Source organism: Oryctolagus cuniculus, chromosome 3 (genome assembly GCF_964237555.1).
Source record: "Oryctolagus cuniculus chromosome 3, mOryCun1.1, whole genome shotgun sequence".
NCBI classification, from domain to species: domain Eukaryota; kingdom Metazoa; phylum Chordata; class Mammalia; order Lagomorpha; family Leporidae; genus Oryctolagus; species Oryctolagus cuniculus.
In genome coordinates this window covers 175,617,735-175,634,067 of record NC_091434.1, presented here as the reverse complement: position 1 = coordinate 175,634,067, position 16,333 = coordinate 175,617,735, and the positions used below count along the sequence as shown (strand labels likewise).

The following is a 16,333-nucleotide window of genomic DNA, read 5'->3' as shown; positions in this document are numbered from 1 at the left end:
GGCATTAGTTTGTTCCTCTTTAGTCATTTTCCTCAAGGCTACAGGCCCAAGAATCTCTTCTCAAAATATGTTGGTTATCGTATTTCAGAAAGCCCATGTGCTTGGTCATTTATGGTTTCAAGAAAAAAGCCCAAGTGCTATTTGTTCACTGTATCTGAAATAAGAGTATACAGAAATAAAATTGACACAAGTATCCCTAAGCAGTGGTCAGAAGGTTCCTGATTATGGGCCACTTAAATCAACCTCTGGACAAACTTGTATGTTATCCATATATAAAAGACAGTAATATTCATGACTTTTTACTGCCAAGCTTGGAAAATAATGTTGGCAAGTTGATTGGAGGCACATGTGATTAACCATAATGGATTCAGTTCCCAATCTGGACACAAAATCTCTGAGTGCTAAAACTCTTTTAGTTTCTCCCCTGATGTGTGTTTAATTTCTCATTCTAATTTTGAAACAAGAGCTTAAAGTTTATCTCTACTTTCTCATTTCCCATTTAATTATCAACCATTGAACTTTTCATTACCATGTTAGAACTTGTGATACATCCACCAATGATCTCCATATCAATGTACCTGGCACTCACTCTACTTTCCAACACGAGGGATTTTTGCAATACTGAACATACAAGTATTCATAATGAACTACCTTTTTCCTGCAGAAGTTCTGTATTCTCTTGGCTTACATTTCTCATGAATCCTTTGGCTGTCTACAAAAGTGTAGATTGTTTATTTTCAGTTTCCATGGTTCATCCTTCTCCCTTCATGCTTGGGACTGATAGCAATCTTGAGACTCTCATTATTCCCCATTATTAAGAAGTGGTTTGGAATTTTATTTTTATTTTGACCATCTCATCTCAAAGAGTAAGTGCTTGTCGTGATTGTAGCCGAGTCCGTGTGTCTTTTTCAGATGTTAACATTCTACAGCCTCTTCAAGATATTGATAACATAAAACCAAATATTGATCATCTTAAGGGCCTGACAGAGTTCATAGACTAGCAAAGGAAATGGCTTCCACCTTCAAACAAGGCTTTTGTGTCTACTAGGGGAGCAAAATGACCTGCTGAGAAGCAGTAGGTCTGACAAAGTACAGTGTGATGTTTGTAGAGAAGACTGCAGTGGTAACCAACGTGAGAATCATTTATATGGATTTGTGTTATATGGAGGGGGCTTTAGAAGTGGTAATAGGAAGAAAAAGCAATGTTTCTCAGTTAAAAGAATGCTTGTATCATTGAAAAATGGTACCTATTAGGACAGTCACGTCCATAAAATAAAAATGCAAGGCATATTGCACTCCTTTCTGAGGCCAAATGCATCAGGATTAATGCTCTTTTGAACAGACCACACTGTTTAAGGAAGTATATGGAGAGTGGAGAGTCTTTTGTTATCTTTCATAATTGTGGAGATCCATGGAAACAGAGAAGGAATACTTTACAGAGAATAAATTAGATAAAATTTTAATGTAACCAAAATAGACTATCTCTAGAATTATTTTTCATACCTGAGGAAAAGTCAAAAACAGTTTCTCCAGGCTGTGAGCCAGACTAAGGCATTGGTTCCCCTACATTCCCAATCTGAATGCCAGCCCTGCCTGTGTTAACTAATTAATAGCCTCCGGAAACAAGAGAAGCCCAACATTCCAGCAGAAGTCTAAGAGATAAGGGGGAAGATTCATCTGCTGAGTTGTGAACGCATTCTATCTGCCCCAATTGCCACCGCCATCATGAGAGTAGGGAGAGGGAACGTAAGGGTTATCAGTCAGAGAGCTTGGCCTGTATAACCTGAATTTTGAGAGACACAGGGGACCATCAGGATCACATCAGTCCAGAATATCCCCACCAACTTTCAAGATGAAGGTACATGGAGGTGTTGGCAATGGCCTCCCTTGTCAAGTCTTTGTGGGGAAAGATGCAGGGCTGTGCTTGGAGGGTAGACATAGGACCTATGGAATGAAGCCATCCAGGAGCAGCCTCGTGGATCCCACTTGAGAGCCCCCACGCCTTGAGAGAGAAAGGCAATGAACCCTGTGCAAGCAGAGAGGGGCTAGGTAAGCAGGCAGGTACGCTGTTCCAAATCCACACTTGTTTGTTGGTTGAAATAAAGCATCACAAACACACAAAAGCTCGAACTGTTCATCCTAATTTTTAGACATGTATTGGGCCAGTGTGAGGAAATGCTTGCCCTTTGAGTGTTGAGATGCCAGGGGTTGGCCATTAATTGCTAGAGATGAAAATACAGGGAAATGGCCAGGAGAGTACACATCAAGTACTCCCTCTTTGCTAATCATAAAATTTATGAGCCATGATTTACAAGAATATAAGGAACTCTTAGGGAAAATATGAATACAGAAGAGCAAACTAAAATAAAAATAGCCCTACCTAGTCTTTAATCCAGTCAATTTTCCTATTTGATAAAAATATTAGATTTTCATATCATTTAAAGAAAATCAATTGAAAGTATTTTAATAGAATTTGAGAAATGTAAACATCTTCTCTTCTTAAACTACAGAGCATTAAAAATTTGGTCAGTTTTTCCTAACTTAGCTACTAACTAGTTGCAAACATTAGTCCAAACATTCTTTTATTCATAGTCTATTACTTCTGAAAGATGACGATGGTAATCAGATAACCTTGCAAAATAAATGCTGGATTCTGTCATAACAGTTCCTGGGGAAACTATATAGGACCACAAAGTCCTATTCTCAAAAGGCTTGTGCCTTTTGGAGTCTCAATTAACTCCACTCCAGGAAAAATAGATCTCACACTTTTGGTATCTTATGCCACACTCAAGTTTGTCAAATTTTTTCAGTTGCTACTTCTTGCTCTAGAATTGAACACACACACACACACACACACACACACATGTAGAATCAAATAACCAAGACTTATCTGTGTGGAAAACAATGACTCAGATAAATTAACCAAATTATTCTTACATAGATACAAAACAGGTTTAGAATTTGTCTTTTAGATATAACTGTTATGGCCTTTTCACTGTGTTAATGATTTAACTATTGCTTTCTACAGAAAATAATAAAATGTCAATTACAAAAATATTTCAAAAATATTCAAATAACTCAGTGTAAGGAAGGTTTTCTTTCTCATCTCACTGATCGTGTGCACACTTTGATAACAACCGTAGAATGAGGCCTTAAAGCTTTGTTTATTCATATGTTTATTCCATCACAAAACATACTACGCAGTCACCAACTTTTAAATGCCTGCTTATGTTTATTTTATAAAGTTTTATAAAACTATATATCTGCCCTCAGGGAACTTGCATTCCAGGACACTTTGTATAAAATTTAAAAATGGTTCAGTGTAAACTGAACTGATAATTGTCTTACATTTATAAAAGGCCAGAGCTATTCCCACTGAAAAGGAGTAATTGAATATGTAATTACTACCATTTCATAGGGGACATAAGCATAGATTCGAAAGATCTAATTGTGATGGTTGTTTTCTTAATTACTCTAATTGCTTTGTAGGGAACTGTACCTTGTATCCGTTAAGGAAAGCTCAATAGTCAATGGTGACTTAGGATGCCATCAGATGAATTTATAAAGTTCTACCTTATTGAGTATCAGATGGCTCTGTTATTTATTTTACCTTCTGATGATGCAGCCTTTCTGAGATAACCCTTGTGTGTTCTGTGGACGGAAACATTGACTGCTGATAGAGAAGTGTCTTTTGTCATGATCACGGGGAACTGGCAAATTGATGGTGGCCATCCCTTACTTAGGGACACAGTCATCTCCGTACAGGCCTCTCAGTCATGCCAGCAACATTCCTCTTCCCAATCCAGTCTCCAGCATTCATGGACACCTGGATTCTGGAGCAACCCTTTGTCTTGTCAAAAGGCAAAATTACAACAAATTTAATTTAAAGACCTAATTGAATTTCATTGATTCTAAAATCAGGCAACATCTCATTCCATCAAATAGAACAGGCACATCACTGAAATGAGCAAAAAAGGGTGGCTTTATAGGCAGAAAAGGGTGTAAGAAAGCAGAAATAGAGAACAAAGATAGACTGGTGATCTTGAAGTTGCTTCCCTTAGGGGATCAAAACAGAGGACTTCTATGTGCCTACTCAGGTAAACTATGCCCCTTCTTATTGGTTGTTATGAATCTCTTGCATTTTGGTAAAATGACCCAATTCATGGGTCAGTTTGGTTACCTAGCACTTGGTACAGGTGACTCCAGTTCATTGTGCTGGGGTCTTAGCACAGCAGCCTTTTCTAAAACAATGGCCTCCCAAAAGCTTTGTTTAACAGTCTGAGTAGTATATTGCTTCCACTAAAGAAATGATTAGGAACAAACAATTTTCCTGATTATTTTCTGAGACTGGGTTTTAATAGGGACTAGGACAGATGACATTTGTGGGGCATTTGTTCCCTTTTTGGTGAAAAGCAGTGGGGTTATGTCCCAATTGCAGACAAAACACAGAAACAGAGAGGTGAGGAAAATAAATTAAAAATTCCTAATTTACTTAAAAAATTATTTAACTAGATCTAGCCTTAACTTCACTTTATGGTTTTGCTGGGTTTCTTTCCTCTTCATTTGAAAGAAAGAGCAAGGGAGAGAGCATACCCAAACTCTGATTCCAAATGCCTACACTGGCTAGGGCCAGGTTAGCTTAAAGCCAGTAGCAGGGTAGCAGGGAATACAGGTGACACTGTATTCCCAAACACTGTATTCCCAAACACTGGCAGCATCCCTGCTGCCTCCCAGGTACTCATTAGCTGAAAGTGGAACGGGGAATCAGACCCAGGCACTCCAACGTGGGATGTGGGTGTCCCAACTGGTGTTTTAATCATTAGGCCAAATGCCCACCCCATCCTTCCTTTTTAGATAACATTAGGTGCAAATTTTCAGTCAGTTAAGTAGTGTTTCATAATATACCATAAAGCAGGATCCCATTCCTAAGTAGAGGCTATCACTGTGTATAATGGATGTGCTCTGGATTAATTATTTGAGAATCAAAATTTGTTAAATTCAACTGCCTATTCCTATTCCCTTGTACCTCCAAAGCCTATTTACAAAGTTAGGAGGATAACTGAGATAATCTATGGGGAAATTTTGAATATTTTAAAACTTTGCAAGCTATTTATGTACATTTTAACTGAAGAGGTAGAAAGAATAATAATCTAAAGACCCCCTTAATAAAAATAACTATATACAAAACAAAAATCATTAGTGCAAGTTATTAGTAAAATAATAACTTTCCAGGATAGTTTTGTAGATTTTCACTTTTTAACTCATTTTTTATGAATCCTTGCCATGAAAATCTGTGTCTAGGAATGGCTATTAGAAGGCAGTAAATATGGAAAGAAAACACACAGATTTGTAAATAAATTCAACTTAATTATCTGAACTAAAAATCACACAAAAACTTCCAAAAAGTTTAGAAACCATCTTTGAGAGAAACATTTGATGCTGCAATTGTTGACATTTTTAGGATAACACAATTGCAAGTGCTGACAGTTGAATAGACTTGTACTGTTAAGCATGTCCTGGAAAACCAAGCATGCTTGATTTTCTTTCTTCTTTAAAAAATAAGATTTATATATTTATTTGACAGAGTTACAGAGGGAGAGGCAAGTGGGAGGTCGGGGGGCAGTGGAGTGAGGAAGAAAGATCTTCTGTTTGCTGCTATACTCCCTAGATGGGCAAGGCAAGCCAAAGCCAGGAGCCAGTAGTTTCATGCAGGTCTCTCTTGTGGGTAACAGGGGCCCAAACCCTTGGGTAATCTTCTGCCATTTTTTCCAGGCCATTAATAGGGAGCTGGATCAGAAGCATGGTAGCCAGGATATGAACTTGCACCCATATAGGATGCCGGCATTGAAGGAGACAGCTTTACCCACTGTGCCACAACCCCAGCCCCTAGATATTCGATTTTCTGTAAATTAGGTACAGCCCCTTTTATAGAGCTAGTTTAGGAATCTGAAAGCTGATACATGCAGGAATAAAGAAGGCAGGTTCTGAATGATGAGTGGAGAAGAAGCTGGGATGAGGGTGAAATTGGGGGAGTGTCTTGTGCCAGAATTCAGAGGCCAAGGGTGAGGAGAGAAGATTGAACAGGGGTGTTGTGGGATGCTATCAAGGAAGCAGTATCAGTGGAAGATGTACATATTGATGTCAACTTTAAAATGCAGGGACAAGTACCTTCTAAAAAAGGAATTAATGAACATTTAGTAATCCAAGGTTTACGTCACAAAGTGGATGACTCAAAACCAGGAAATATACTACCCCATAATTCCATACCCGAGTATCTTCAGTGACATATATGGAACAGAATTGTCTTCCCTGTTGCCAATAGACATTTATCTTTCTTCTTTTTAAAAATATGTATTGATCCATTGACATACTATAATATTGACTCACTTTAAGTGCACACTTCCAGGGATTTGTAGTAAATTCACTGTTTTGTCCAATAAATCACCACAATCCAGATATAGAATATTTCCATTATTCCTATGAGATTTAGTCTACTTTAATGTTTCCACCCCCAGTTCCAGGTAGCCTCTAATCCACTTCATGTCTGTAGATTGCCTGTTCTACTGGAGAGTTCATGTAATTGGAATTACAGAATTTGGAATCTACCAGGGCATGTTGGTTTTCCCATAGTGCCTTTGGATATTTCTTCATATTGTGATATGTATCCTTGTTTCATTGGTTATTATTACTGGAATAGTCCATTGTATGGATATGCCACATTTGTCTAGCCATTCATTAGTTGGTGGACATTTGTGTTGTTTGCACTTTGGAACTATATTATAAATAAAAGTGCTATAAACACATACCAAAAGTCTCTGTGTAGACATGTTTTTAAATTCACATTTCTTTTTGATGTATATCTAGGAGTGGAATTATTTATTGCATCATGCAGTAAATATATAGTTTAACTTTTCAAGGAACTACTAAATGGCTTGTAAGAATGACTCTATCAGTTTATATCCCCACCAGCAATGTGTCATGATTACAGTTCCTGCAGATCCTAGTGAATGTTTGTTACCAGGGTCAAACAAGCTCTCCTAAAACTTTGCAAAGAAAGCCTACCTACTCTGCTGAAATTAAAGGATGGATTCATAGTATGAACATTTCCATAGCATCTGGTAGAAGATCAGGCTCACAATTAAAGACGCTCGGGTGGTTCATGGTCCTTTAGGAGTGTTTTGTTTTTCACTGAGCTAAAGGCAAGGACCACCTAGAGGCTTGCTTGCTTTCTCAGCAGGATGGAGAAAGTAGGCAAGGGAACCACAGCAAAGACAGTTTCTCAAGAAAACGGTACAGAAGAAAAATAATAGTAGTGCCAGGTAGAGAAGCAAAATCTATAAAATCAAATTTTATTTTAGTAACAATGATGGTAGATTTAGGGAGAGTCTGAGTCTAGGACCTAGTTGAAATGGGTGGTGGAATTTCTAAAATCCAACCAACGGATAAATTTAATTAGATTTGTATGCTAACATGATAAATAGATAACAAATATCTCCCTAAATTAGATGGACCTCAGTATGTAAGGACCAGCACTTCCAAGGCTTGTTTTTCTTGCTGCAAAAACTTGAACAACATCCTAATATGGATAGCCTATAGGAACCTCCCCAGATCTCACTTGATCTTTCAAAAGTGGGGTGGCACAGGCGTTTAGAACAGTGATCAAGATGCCACTTGGGGCCGGCGCCGCGGCTCACTAGGCTAATCCTCCGCCTTGCGGCGCCGGCACACCGGGTTCTAGTCCCGGTCAGGGCGCCGGATTCTGTCCCGGTTGCCCCTCTTCCAGGCCAGCTCTCTGCTGTAGCCAGGGAGTGCAGTGGAGGATGGCCCAAGTGCTTGGGCCCTGCACCCCATGTGAGACCAGGATAAGTACCTGGCTCCTGCCATCGGATCGGCGTGGTGCGCTGGCAGCAGCGCGCCAGCCGCGGCGGCCATTGGAGGGTGAACCAACGGCAAAGGAAGACCTTTCTCTCTGTTTCTCTCTCTCACTATCCACTCTGCCTGTCAAAAAAAAAAAAAAAAAAAAAAAAAAGATGCCACTTGGGATGCTTACATCCCAGATAGGAATACCTAGATTTGGGTCCTGGCTCCACTCCTGATTCCACTTTCCTGCTAATGTGCACCACGTAGTTGGGTCCATGCCCCACATATAGGAGATCAAAACTGAGTTCTCAATCCCTGGTTTTGACCTAGCCCAGCCCCAGCTATTTTGGATATTTGGGGAGAACCCCCAGATGAAACATCCGTGTGTGTGTGTGTGTGTGTGTGTGTGTTTGTGTGTGTGTCTGCCTTTCTTATAAATAAAATATTTTTTTAAAAAGGAGGTGTGCTGTAAGAATACAGCAGAAAATTTGTGTCAACTAAGCCACTTTATTCCCACCAACACATTCATTTCTACAATCATAGAATTCAGTGCTTTGTGGGCATCAGACACAGTATTTTATGCAATGTCTAGAGACCTTTCTAGACCATTGATCAAATATTATTGAGAAAGAAACTTCTTGCTTTCTCTGCTGACAGTTTTTCCCTATTTTTCTTTTTTTGGTTTGATATGGAATATCTGAGTGTTATAACTATTAGCTATTCGGCACCATATTATAAATTTGAGTATATCATTAAAAATAATGGTTGCTTTGGGCATAAGGTAAGCCTCCAGCTCTCTTGCACTGTCTATTGTTTGTAGAGCAAGTGTAATTAAAACATTGAAGATACCTTTGAACTTGTGATTTACACATGACTTCAGCATTTTAGACTGGCTAAGTATGTCTTAAAAGGTACTTTTCCACCTCAACTGTCAGTGAGCATTAAGAGAAATAAGACTTTAAATTGATATTGTGGGTTTTTTGAGGTCTATCTCTGTTTTTTTGGTTTGTTTGTTTGTTTGTTTGTTTTGTGGAAAGCTTAAGGATGGGGTTCAGGTGGTCTGGATTTGAATCCAGACTCTACTCTTATGAGCTAGTGGTCTTGGTCAGAATAAATTCTTTGTTTCTCATTTCCCTCATCAGTAAAATGGGGATAATACATAAACCAGTAAGTACATCTAATGAAACATATTAGTTTTTCAGTTACTTTCAACCAATAATGGAAAGATTTTGATAAAATCTGAGTTTTTCTTGCAAAACCAATGAACAATGCCCAGTTTTAATTTTAAAAAAGCACAGAAGCTCTACATTTACAAAATACTCCAACAATTTAAGAATCTTATTTCCAAATTGTGAAAGTATGTAGATATGTGAATCCCAATAACGTTATGCCTGCATCAGTTTGGGTAATACAATTACATAATTGTTAAGGGAGTATTCACAAACATTTGTTTTTAAAATATCCTTACCTGAGTTCTAGTTCCGTTATAAAGCTCTTAACTTCCACTCATCCTAAATGGATCAGTAGCACCAAATATTGGCAAGGATCTTGAGTAACTTGAATTCTCATTCACTGAGGATAGGAACGTAATTTGTTACAAGCTCTTATGAAAGCTGTTTGTAAGTACCCACCAAAGTGAAGCGTAAGTGTACTTCACGAGGTGGCGTTTCTACTTTTGGGCAGATACTCAACAAAAATAATGCTAATAAGAAACTCAAGTATGAGAATGCTCATAAACAACATTATTTGCATTAGCCAAGAACTGGAAACAACAAAAGGACAACAGGAAAAGGTTCATTCTCATGTTCCTTCCTTTGCCCCTTCTTTAACCCCATGCTCAGCTCCTGGCTTCTGGCTTCAGATTGGTGCAGCTCTGACTATTACGTCCATTTGGGGAGTGAACCAGCAGATGAAAGACTCTCTCTCTCTCTCTCTCTCTCTCTGCCTCTCCTCTCTCTCTCTCTCTAACTCTTTCAAATAAATAAATCTTTAAAAAAAAAGAACTCTCATATTAAGTAGAACAGACAAAAAAACTACTAAGAGGGATAATGTATTAAGTTGTTCATTAACAGTCAGGGCTATGCTGATCAAGTCACCGTTTCCCATAGTGTCCCTTTCACTTCAACAAGTTTCCTTTTTGGTGTTCAGTCAGTTGTCACCGATCAGGGAGAACATATGGTATTTGTCCCTTTGGGACTGGCTTATTTCACTCAGCATGATGTGTTCCAGATTCCTCCATTTTGTTGCAAATGACTGGATTTCATTGTTTCTTACTGCGGTATAGTATTCTAAAGAGTACATATCCCATAATTTCTTTATCCAGTCTACCGTTGATGGGCATTTAGGTTGGTTCCAGGTCTTAGCTATTGTGAATTGAGCTGCAATAAACATTAGGGTGCAGACCGCTTTTTTGTTTGCCAAGTTAATTTCCTTTGGGTAAATTCCAAGGAGTGGGATGGCTGGGTCGAACGGTAGGGTTATCTTCAGGTTTCTGAGGAATCTCCAGACTGATTTCCATAGTGGCTTGACCAGTTTGCATTCCCACCAACAGTGGGTTAGTGTCCCTTTTTCCCCACATCCTCGCCAGCATCTGTTGTTGGTAGATTTCTGAATGTGAGCCATTCTAACCGGGGTGAGGTGGAACCTCATTGTGGTTTTGATTTGCATTTCTCTGATTGCTAATGACCTTGAACATTTTTTCATGTGCCTGTTGGCCATTTGGATTTCCTCTTTTCTGTAATTAATACACAGTTATTCTTAAGTGTTGAAATTTAACTGAAATGTGATCCCTGTTAAACATAAGAGTAGGAATAAGAGAGGGAAGAGATATATAATTTGGGACATGCTCAAGCTGACTTGCCCCAAATGGTAGAGTTAGAAACATACCAGGGGACTCCAATTTAATCCCATCAAGGTGGCATGTACCGATGCCATCTCACTAGTCCAAGTGATCAATCTCAGTTTGCAATTGATCATAATGAAAGGACTAAGAGTCAAAGGGAGCACATAAGCAAGTCTAGTACCTGCTAACACTAACCGATAGAATAAATAAAGGGGAGAGTGATCCAACATGGGAAGTGAGATACTCAGCAGACTCATAGAATGGCAGATGCCCTAAATAGCACTCTGGCCTCAGAATCAGCCCTAAAGGCATTCAGATCTGGCTGAAAAGCCCATGAGAGTAGTTCAGGCATGGAAAGCCAAGACACTCTGGCAAAAGATCTCTGTGAGTGAGATCTCAGTGGAAAGAACAGGTCTTCAAAGAAGGAGGTACCTTTCTCTGAAGGGAGGAGAGAACCTCCACTTTGACTATGACCTTGTCTAAACAAGATAAGAGTCGGAGAACTCAAGGGGCTTCCATAGCCTTGGAAACTCATGACTGGAGCATAGGGAGATTACTGATGCCATAGACAGGAGTGTCAATTGGTAAAGTCAACAACAGGAGTCACTGTGCACTTACTCCTCGTGTAGGATCTCTGTCCTTAATGTGCTGTGCATTGAGATTTAATGCTATAACGAGTACTCAAATAATATATTTCACTTTGTGTTTCTATGGGGGTGCAAACTGTTGAAATCTTTACTTAATGCATACTAAACTGATCCTCTGTAAAAAAAAAAAAAAAAAAAAAAAAAGAAAAGAAAAGAAAAGAAAAGAAACTATCAACTCCCAACTTGACTCTCACTGGGATTAAACATGACAATAGGTCTGATCTGATTTCATCATCATTAAAAAAAATCATCTATTATTTTTCACTTTATGTTTCTGTGTGGGAGCAAACTGTTGAAATCCTTACTTAATGTATACTAAGCTGATCTTCTGTATATTAAGATAATCGAAAATGAATCTTGATGTGAATGGAAGGGGAGAGGGAGTGGGAAAGGGGAGGGTTGTGGGTGGGAGGGACGGTATGGGGGGGAAGCCATAGTAATCCATTATTCGTACTTTGGAAACGTATATTCATTAAATAAAAGTTAAAAAAAAAAAAAAAAAAAAAAAAAAAGAACTCTATCATTTTTATCATTACTTTTCTGTAATTAGTTCTATGTACAATTTCAAAATTTTTAATTTTTGAAACTTGACAGGATAAAAAAACACCTAAAAATATAAGGTGATAGAATGACTTCAGCCTGATTTGTGCCTCCCACCCATTCAGCCCCAAATGAGGGGACGCCTTACCTGTAAAGGCAGGAAAATAGGGGAGGGCCAATGATTTTTCACTAGCATGAAATCTGGGCTGCACACAACTCAATTTGCAGTCATCCCCAGGAACAGACCTTGGGCTTCTGTGTGCCACTCTAGAAGCAGAGCTTTGTGATTAGCCTTGTCCAGTTCTTCATTTAGGGTAGGCACAGAGTAGAGTCAGGAGACTCCAAATGAGGTAAGTGCAAACCGGGGAACAATTCTGGAATGAATAGCAATCTGGGCTTGAATCTCAGCACCGCCCCTATTACAGATGGAAAGAGACACTTGATGAACCTTGTGTTGGAAGCTTCACATGAACTATTTCACTCGTGCTACTAAGAAAACATGAAGAAACGAGATGTTCTTCATTTTGCTGATGCACAGTGAGGAAAAAAAGCTCCAAGAGAACTGCTTCAAAGCAATTAGGGAGACGAGGGGGTATTGGCAGGATTTTATGTCACATGTTATTGAGGTTGACTTTGTCGAACATTTGATTCCGTGACAACAGCAAGCTCTGCTTGTAAGCTCAGTGTTGAGTGTGTGCCCTGGTTTATGATGAAGCTAGAGTAGCCTGCACTGTGTGGGTGGTGCTCTCTGGAAATCACAGTGTCAGTTCTGCTTTCCAGAAGACAAGGGTGCCAGAGCTCTTCCTGAGTGATGTGCTGTGAGGCCACCTACGGAGGAGGGAGACCAATGCTGGTTTTATTTGGTGAATTTCTGAGCAATTACTGAAATGTCATCAATTATTAGACAACTTGAACAATGATCAGAAAAGACATGCTTCTAACCCCTCATTCTTTTCTGTGTTTCCCTATGATTCAGGAGGAAGGATGCTGGCTTCTTATCCTACAAAGATCACCTGCCCGTGAGCCAGGTGGTGGTTGGAGATACCGACCGGCAAGGCTCAGAAGCCAAACTGAGTGTGGGTCCCCTCCGCTGCCAAGGAGACAGTAAGTTTGCCCAACATCTGGGGCCATGCTTTCTTAATCACATTCAAGTGGCATTCCCAGGCTCCTCAGAGGATGACAGAAAACAGACATTTCTGTAGTTCCTGCCGAAATACACGACACAAGCACAGCCAGATGGAGAGTTAGATGGACATTAGTATGTAGAGGAGGGCAACAGTTCTAGTCTCCAGTACAGGAGCTAGATTTGGGAATAAGATGCAGAATAACCATCTTTCTCATATATCCACATGTAACAAGTTAGACTACCTAAGTTTACGGTAATATAAATAGCAATGCTTATAGCATACAAGCAGCAGTCAACAGCTGTGATTCAACTGAGTGCTGCTGTTAATGCCATTAGCATGACTATTTATATCACCATAAACTCAGTTTATGGTGATATAAATAGTAGCATTATGGCTTAATGTATCATTGTAAACTTGGATTATGGTCATATAAAGTTTGACATTATTACTATCAAACTTCATCATCATCAGAGCTTGATGGTCCCTAGGAAACCAAAGACTGTTTCTGCAACTGTGCCTTGCCTGAAGGACTGGGCATCACAGAGAGGACTTTGGGGCTGCTAGCTTGGACAGTGGGAGGTAAGGGAGTTGGCGTTATGGTCCCACCTAATTAAGGGTACCATTAGGGTTTATGTTTTTGATACCCTTCGGTGTGCTTTATGTGCAGTCAGAGGGAAACGGGTGACAGGTTGCCATGGGGACTCTGCAATGAGCATCCTGGGTATCATTTTCCCTCTTCTTTTCTGCACCGTGATTTGGGTGACTCTCCTGGGAGTTCTAGACTTTTGCGATTATGTGCTAGGCACCAGGAGCCCCAGATTCTGCTCCCTCAGTTGCTGGCTTGCTGGGAGACCTCAGGCAAACCTCTCCATTTTCTCAGCTGTGGTAACGAGAATACCACCTGCGTCCCAACTCCTCGTGGGGAGACCATAAAGATTTTAGTGCCTGGATTTGGATTCCTCCAAGCAAAGCATTGTGTGAGATGGGATATTATTGCCACTTCTGTAAATCAACATAGAATTAGACCTACTTGATAATAAATTATTGCATCGACTCAAAGAGGTGTCCTAAGGAATGTAATGATGCATGCTTAACAGTTCACAAGTTAGTAAATCGAGGCTGTCAGCAATTAAGCAACGCAATGTTCCTAATACTAAAGAGAGATGCTGTTTGTACTGATTTTTCTCATGTTGAGACAATGAAAGTGCTCTCAGCAAAACTAAGATGGGTCAAAAAAAATCTTTCTCATGCATTTAGTGAACAATAATGCTTCAGGTTGAATTCTGTACAACTATGCAGTCAGAAAATTAATTTCAACTGCTTAAGAAAAACATTGACATAAAGTAGTAATATATATGCATTTTTATTAATTTGAAATGCAGAGTTATAGGGAAAGAAGGAGACAGAAAGAGAGAGATCTTCCATCTGCTGCTTCACTCCTCAAATGGCATCAAGAGCCAGGGCTGGGCCAGGCTAAAGCTCGGAGCCAGGAGCTTCTTCCAGATCTCCCACATGGGTACCTGGGCCATCTTTCACTGCTTTCCCAGGCCATTAGCATGTAGCTGAATTAGAATGAACAGCAGGGACACACTGGTGCCCATATAGGATGCCGACTATGCAGGCATAGGTTTAACTACCTTGCCACAAAGCCAGTCCCTAAATATGCATTTTTGAACAACTATTCTGAGAGATGACCTATAACGTTGCTGTAAAGTTAGTCAGGCTTTCATGAGTTGTCAAATGAAAATCAGTGTTGATGTATGCGTGCAGCTTAGCAATTCTAATGTCAAAGTTAGCTTTTAATTAGATACAGGGTTTCATGAAGTAATTGGTTAACTTAAATATTTATAAAAATTCCACTTATTGCAAAATTTTATTACCATTCTTAAGAAGAAAATTATAGGCGCCAGCGCCATGGCTCACTTGGTTAATCCTCCACCTCCAGCGCCAGCATCCCATATGGGCGCTGGGTTCTAGTCCCAGTTGCTCCTCTTCCAGTCCAGCTCTCTGCTGTGGCCCGGGAAGGCAGTGGAGGATGGCCCAAGTGCTTGGGCGCCTGCACCCGTGGGGGAGACCAAGAAGAAGCACCTGGCTCCTGGCTTTGGATCTGCGTAGCTCAAGCCATAGCAGCCATTTGGGGGGTGAACCAACAGAAGGAAGAATTTCCCTCTCTCTCTCTCTCTCTCTCTCTCTCTCTCTGTCTATCTATCTCTATCTCTATCTCTATCTGTCAAATTAAAAAAAAGAAAATTGTAGCAAGATGAAATAGTATATGCTGGGTATATAGATGACTACGGTTAATATTAGGTTGTTGTCTTTTAATCAGTAAAACAGTACTCAGGAAGAATTTATTGTGGGCCCATAATTTGTCAAGGACTTTGTTAGATACTTTGGGGAATAAGGAAAAGATGCTCAAAGCAGGTTTAAGAAATGCACATTAAAAAAACTGGAAAACACAAAATGGCTTCTAGTTTAATATAATATTTTGTGTGATATAAAATGATTGCAACTGATGCTCAAGAAAAGAGAGATGGTGTATTTCTCTCACCCAGATTTTATTTTTAAAAAGAGAAAATAGGAGTAGTGACTGGTGCTGTATTTGTGTCTCTGTTCCAAGGCTGTTGCTCTAAGAATCAGTTATGAAACCCATTAATAGAACACACAGCAGCCTTACTCAACTGTCACTGTCTGATCTTGGTGTTCTCACAGTACTAGAGCTCCAGAGAACCTCTTCAGCACCGTCTTGCCTGATACTTCATAAAAACAAAACTTCTGTCCGTAATTGCCAGCAATTATGTGGAATACTTTTGTGTTTGTGAGACAGAGCAGTGACCCCTTTCCCCAGGCAGCTGAGAAAAGGTTTGACAGAGTGCTTGGACTGGCAGACAGCAGTCAGCACTTCGAGTCACAGGTTCCTTTTAAGAATGTTCTGACCTGGATGGATAATGTGACAGGTCTGCACCAGCAGCATTTCCAGTCATGCACAGTCCCCTGCAAGGCATAAGGCAAATATTAGCCTTTGTGTTTCACAAATGAACTCAATGCTCATTTGAAAATGGCATTTACCCAACAAGTTTCTGAGTACTCTTTTAGTCTTGGAAGGCTCCAGGGGCAGAGATGGAGCAGAGAAAAGAAATAGCTTTCTCTCCGCAAGGTTGGAGTTATTTTCCTGACTCATTGTCTTTCCTGAGTCACTTGCTGATTAAATTGAAATGTCTTAAAAAGAGCTCCTTGGAGTTTTAGCCCACCACGAGCCCTACCCACATCCATGACCAACAAAGCAATGATGAATAAAATTTTAAAAGCAGTATTAACGC

The 16,333-nt window shown here is 39.7% G+C and overlaps 1 protein-coding gene across 1 annotated transcript in view; it reads left to right on the top strand.

Annotated features, from left to right (window-relative positions):
- CNTNAP2 (contactin associated protein 2) overlaps positions 1–16,333 on the top strand; it is a 2,389,242-nt gene that overhangs the window by 1,925,644 nt on the left and 447,265 nt on the right. The window contains exon 15 of the mRNA XM_008258071.4: positions 12,866–12,993. Coding sequence (XP_008256293.2) covers positions 12,866–12,993 — 128 coding nt within the window. The remainder of the gene's footprint in view (positions 1–12,865; positions 12,994–16,333) is intronic.